We start from the raw sequence: 6,327 nt of genomic DNA on the forward strand, positions 1-6,327 counted from the left end.
TTAAGAAAGAAATCTTGTGAAGAGTGAGAGATTCAATGGGAAATTACAAGTTCAAAATTTCAGATATGATCCCAAATGCATGGCTGCACAAGCTCAAAGACATGACTAAGCAGTCTAAACCCAAACACAAACCTTCTTCTTGTTCCTCAAACACTTGTAATAAGAAGAAACCCTCCTCAGATTCTCCTCTTCTTCATCACTCTTCAACCTTTCGTTTTTCCAACAGCTTAGTACCAAACAGTCCTCACCGTAACTCACCAAGAAACTCTCTTTACACAAAAAGGATGAGTAAGAGAAAGACACTTTACAAGCCATCTCTTAAACCAATCACTCCTCCTTTTGCATCTCTAGGTTCCACTCAGAGCTTGTTTCCAGCTCTTGAAAGCTCCCCTGAGTATTTTTTATTTAGTTTCTACGGAAAGGAGGATGGTGAATCCGTTGATCCTTCCAACTTCAAGATCGACAGGAAGGATAAGGCTTTCACCAAGTACAAGGTCAAAGCGTCTCATTCCACAGAGAAAACTTGTCCCGCAAGTAACCTAATCAAGAGACCGATAAGAGGCCATCTTTCTGTGAAGATTAATAAAGAGAAAGAATATGATGAATGCAGAGCAGAGAAGAGATACCAAAATCAAGTTTCCAGTGGAAGAAAATCGTCTTCAGGAATAAACCTCAGAAGAGTAACTTCACCAAGAATTCAACTCTCAGGTACGCGTAGAAGCACGTCGAGATCAGAGAGCAAACAAGTTGTTCTTGAGAGTTTTGCAGTGGTGAAACGTTCCGTTGATCCAAAGAAAGATTTCAGAGAATCGATGGTGGAGATGATAGAAGAGAACAACATAAGAGATTCAAAAGACTTGGAGGATCTTCTTGCTTGTTACCTTTCCTTGAATCCAAAGGAGTATCATGATCTTATCATCCACGTTTTTGAGCAAATCTGGCGTCAATTTGCAAAAACAAAGTAAAAACCCCTCCTCTTAATATCATGTAAGTTAGCGTTTAGTATTAGTATCATTCTGTCTTGTAAAAATTCTAGTTGTTGTTGATGTTCATTAAGAGGTTAGATGGAACTGTGGAGATTTTCTTTACTTCTTTCTAATTAATGGAAACAAATAATAAAAATAGTTATCATATTTGTCGTTTTAATTCAAAGATGATCACTAATAAGAGCGTGGGAGCACTGATAAGACTTAAGGCAGAATTGATCACTAAGCATATTCTTGTCTTTTTCTGTGATTATGACATATAATCAGAGTTACTGTACTCAAGAAAGTTGCTTCAAGATTATGACATATTCTTGTCTTAGAATTTAAGGATATATCCTTTGAATATTTTGAAATTACAAAGTTAAATATGGCGGTAAAAAAAGCTTCAACAAAACCAGAAAGGCCTACAGTGAAGAGACATGAACAGTTTGAAACACAACAAGTACGGAATGAATATGAAACGCATGATCGCTGGAGATAGAGAGCAGAGGACCAATGACACATAAAATGAGATTTAACTAAAGAAGAATGAAACAGAGATGAGATTTAATCTTTAAGGTTTACTTTATTTTTCTTCTTTGTGAAGAAGAAGGAAGAAGAAAAAGAGGACCACTGTGCAAACCCCATTTCATACCTCTGTTTGGCTTATGAAATTGCAGCAAAAGACATGTGAATACGATACGGTTTAGTGAATTTTCTCGATTAGTGAGCATATAAGTATTCAAATGTTAATGTAACACCCTCAGTCCAATCTTAGAGGATACTTAAAATTTACAGAAAATCTAGAATAGATTAAAATTATAGGGTTTTCTTTGTGTTGAAAACACAAAGTAAACACACAGCAAAACTCTCTCGAGCCTTTGCCGTCGCTCTGTCTCTGGCACACCACCGCCTCTGCCGTCAGCCACTTCCGGATTCAGTCTTCCCGTCGTCGTCAATCGCCGTTAACCCCCATCTCAAAATCCTAGCCATCATCTGAGAAATCCAAACCGTTGTTTCCTCAAATCCGCTGCTTGTCGTCAGATTCATCAACAACCGTAAGGTAAGGCTTCAAGCCTTCGATCTTCTTCTCCTCTTTTCTCCTTTCAACAGTTTGTCACAGGATTTGACAGATTTGATTTTTATTCTTTTTTTTCATCTTTTGCTGGTTGTGGGAGTGCAAACATGTGGTTATGTGTCGTCAAGTTAGACAAAAAAAGTGAACACCAGTTTTGGACTTCTTTTCTTTATACTGTAATGCTTCGGGGTATTAGTTATTTGTTAATGTTGCTCTCTGATTGATTGTTGATTGTGTTGATGTGACTAAAAACATCTAGAATGTGATAAGTTCTTTAAAGTTAATAGTTTTTGTGATAATAACGAATGATGGTGGCAAGTGTTGGTAGTGCGCCCATAGCAAAGATGAGTCGTGTGTGTGATGAAATTAGTGAGTGTAATGCCGGGTCTAGGCATAAATGACTGGATATTCATGGGATGGATGGGCGGTTGGCTGACAGTGACGTAGGACCACAACGTGGACAATGCATGGGGTATGTGCCACGCGTAAATTAGAGAGTCTAGAGAGTACGGTTTGATGTATGTTAGATGATATTAGTTTATGATATGTGTTTATTATGCTGTGTGGTTTGAATTGAGTATGTGTATCCCTAAGATCTGCCATCACTGAGTGGTCTAAGTTATTTACCCCTCATTTTTACAAGTACGTTTGAATGCAAAAGTAGAATTCTTGGTGTAGTGCCAACCCTTTCAGAGATATGTTCTTTTTAAAGTTTTTTTTGTAAGACTCATATTCGGGTTTTCAAATTTCTTAAAAAGGTTAAGATGTTTTATAAAACATTTTAATGTGGAGACTTGGAATGAATGTCGTTGAGATTGCTGTGTGGATCAAAAGAACAGATATTTCAGTTTGGTATTATCTTATGCTCAAGGCTTAAACATTAAAAATGATAAAATCATTTATCCCGTTCACATTTTTGTAAATGAAAATGTATGCGGTTAAGAACGGACACACCCTATCAAAGGATTCTAAATCAATAGTTTGTTTGGTTATTTCCCAAATCGACCAGATCCCTGATATATATAAGCATTTTGTTCGATTAATCTTTTGACCTGAATCTGATCGAAACTGAATTTTCCGATCGGTTTATGTTTGGTTCTCTAGGTCCAGATATTATGTATAGACCTAGATACAATCTAATACTAGGGTAAGTCCTCATCAGATATCCGATTTTTTTGAAAGTATTCGGATATCCAGTAAAGTATGTATTTTAGACAGAATATCTGATTCATAAAAATAAATAAATAACAATTCCTTTTTAAAAAAACTCTATATTTGGCATTAAAATGTAATTTTCATTTAAAGTGAAAACAAAATTATTTATCATAAAAATAAAAATTTGCAAATTTTTATAACTGTACTAAGTAAATACTGAACTTAGTTAATAGAAATATTATAAAATGTATAGGTAAATAATAACTATTGTAAAGAAAAAATATGCAAGTACCAACTTATATATTTAAAGAATTGTAATTAATAAATTACCAATATCGGCATTATGTTACTAACTATATATATAATTCTATATATTTGTGTATATATGTGGTGGATCATATATATGTATTTTAAATTTTAAATATTTATCATTTGATTTTTAATGGATATTGCATATTAATATTTAGTTATTTTCATAAAGTTATGAATATCCGAATTTGATCAAGTCAGATAATTGATCTAATAAAATTTTACAGATATGTGCTCACTTGTATATCCAGTACCCTTATAATTTTCTAAACAAGAGTGGAAAGGATCCGATAGGCACAGTTCTACACAATTCCACTTTGTTTCGATAGCTAAGCTTATACCATCTCCGATGTATTTCCCTATTTTTTCCTATAAAATAGAAAAACTCTATGATAGAGATGAGTTTGTCTCCAATGTATTCCTCTATTTCTTCCTTTAAAAATGAATATTCTTGATATATATTTTTTTTTAATTTTACAAATAGTACCTTTTATTTGTGAAAATTGAAAACCAACCCAATTTAGTGTAACATTCATAAAATTATGATATTATTTACACTGAATATTTTTATAGAAATTATCATGTAAATAAAAAGTATGATTATATATTTATATAAACAGTAAATTTTCAGTAAAAAATATTTATTTTGGTTATAATTGTTTAAGTAAAAAGTTAAAGGATCATTTTGTAAATAAAAAAGTATGCCTCTATTATAGAGGAATGCTATTTCTTCCTCTAAATATAGAGGTGAAAATAGCAATCTCTATTTAAAAAAATAAAATAAAATAGGATCAAATATGAAAAAATTACACTTAGACATACTTTTATCTTCTCCATTTACATTTACACATACTTTGTGCTGGTGGAGTACTTTTCTCTTGCAATTTATCTAAAATACCCTTGTGGCTAAGCAAACCTAAAAACTAACATCTAAAAAATTATCGCTGCTAAACTCATCTTCTTCTACCCCACTCTTCTTCTTCACTACTGCAAGATTTTCATCATGTCGGCGACTTCAACGTTAACGTCCCACTCCAGAACACAATTTTAGTTAAATTCTTATTTATTTGGACTCATCAAAAGTAGTAAATGATTTTAATGGCCGGGATTTCAATGAAATGGCCGTCTTTATAACTCTGGACACTCTACAACTCTCAGATCTCAATTATCTTTGTTTAGTGATTCATAAACGACAAGACGAAGAAAAACAATTTTGCATCTCTCTCTCCCGGCCGATCGACAATGAAAAGTTTCAACTTTCACAACTTATTTTTTTTTCTTCAACTCCTTTGATATTTGTTTACAAACCCTAAATCAACCTACCCTTATTGGCCAAATTTTATGTTGTCTGGTTACCGGTGGATCTTCACACAGCCGCATCCATCACTTCCTGCCTCTAACTGATTACGATAGACTGTTTTTGACCACACGAACATGACCACTGAACACACACACTTGACCACAATACGATAGACTGTTTTTGACCACACAAACATGACCACTGAACACACACACTTGACCACACTCTTTTCATACAAACTTGATTTCATACAAACCTGACCACACGTCTGTAACCTTTAAATTATCTTTTCCTACTTCTAGTGTAGACCACATTAAGTGCTAAACAGCCAAATCTCCAAAACATTTGTAATGTCCACAAAATGATGACCATGACTCTATCTTTGACCATGATTCCTCCAACCACATTACTCCCCAACCAGGAGAAAATAAGATCAAACAATTATTAGATCTACGTTATCGCTTTTAGTAGAATCGTACTTGTTTTAAACGGGCCGTCAGATTGTTTTCAAAATACTTTAATCTAACGGTTTCTAACATATCCTAATGTTTCATGTACTTTTTCCCTTTTAACTTAATCATAAATCTCATCTCGTCTGAATTAAGGGCATTATGAGAAAAGAAAAAACTAAAGCAACGCACAAAGTACACCTCAGGTGTAAAGTGTGTAAGCATGTAATGAAACAAAAAAAAGTAACCTTACACGTAACTCTCTCATCAAATATATAGGTGGATTGGAGATGCTCTTATTTGATAAAGTTACTCGTTTGTAACAAAACTGTAATTTCTCCATGTTATCGTTTCTGGGGTCTTTTTCCGGCTTGTGATTTGATGGATATTACATATTAATATTTAATTTGTTTTATAGAGTTACGGATATCCGAATCTGATCAAATTGATAATAGAGCTTAAAAAAAATTACAGATATTTGCTCACTTGTATATCTAATACGCTTATAATTTTCTGAGTGGAATGGATCTGATAGGCACCGTACCACAAAATTCCATTTTGTTTCAATAGCTAAACGTAGAGCATTCCACTGTTACCCCACTTATTTGATAAAGTTACTCGTTTGTAACAAAATTGTAACTTCTCCACGTTATCGTTTTTGGGCTCTTATTTCCTCTTCAGACTTGTGATTTAGTATCGATATTCACTTGATACCAAAAAAGTACTATTTCATAGATCACATATTTTTTAATGGTCAAACACGATTTAAGTATAAATTTGTCTCTGAACAGTTACAAAAGATAAATATATTTATGTAATTGTATGTAATCATTAGTTATTATTTTGTTTTTGAAACTTAGAATCATTAATTACTTTAAAGGTTTTCATATGCACGACTATATTATAAGAGAAAATAGATTCAATGACTATAACAACAACATAATTTAAGAAACTAACCATAAAAGATGTGTATTTAACTATTTATATTAACTGCTACGATAAAAAGATGTGTATTTATATAATACTGCTTTTTTCTCCTTCGTCACTTTTTTTTTTTTTTTTTTTTTTTTT

At 32.8% G+C, this 6,327-nt stretch overlaps 1 protein-coding gene across 1 annotated transcript; it reads left to right on the plus strand.

Annotated features, from left to right (window-relative positions):
- On the plus strand, window positions 1–1,102 carry LOC106333371 (transcription repressor OFP2-like). Its single transcript, XM_013771826.1, has one exon. It carries the CDS (start codon window positions 36–38, stop codon window positions 963–965), a length of 930 nt encoding a protein of 309 aa, XP_013627280.1. The 5' UTR covers window positions 1–35; the 3' UTR covers window positions 966–1,102.
- The last annotated feature ends 5,225 nt before the right edge of the window (window positions 1,103–6,327 follow it).

The sequence above is a fragment of the Brassica oleracea genome, chromosome C3, assembly GCF_000695525.1.
Source record: "Brassica oleracea var. oleracea cultivar TO1000 chromosome C3, BOL, whole genome shotgun sequence".
Taxonomy (NCBI): Eukaryota; Viridiplantae; Streptophyta; class Magnoliopsida; order Brassicales; family Brassicaceae; genus Brassica; species Brassica oleracea.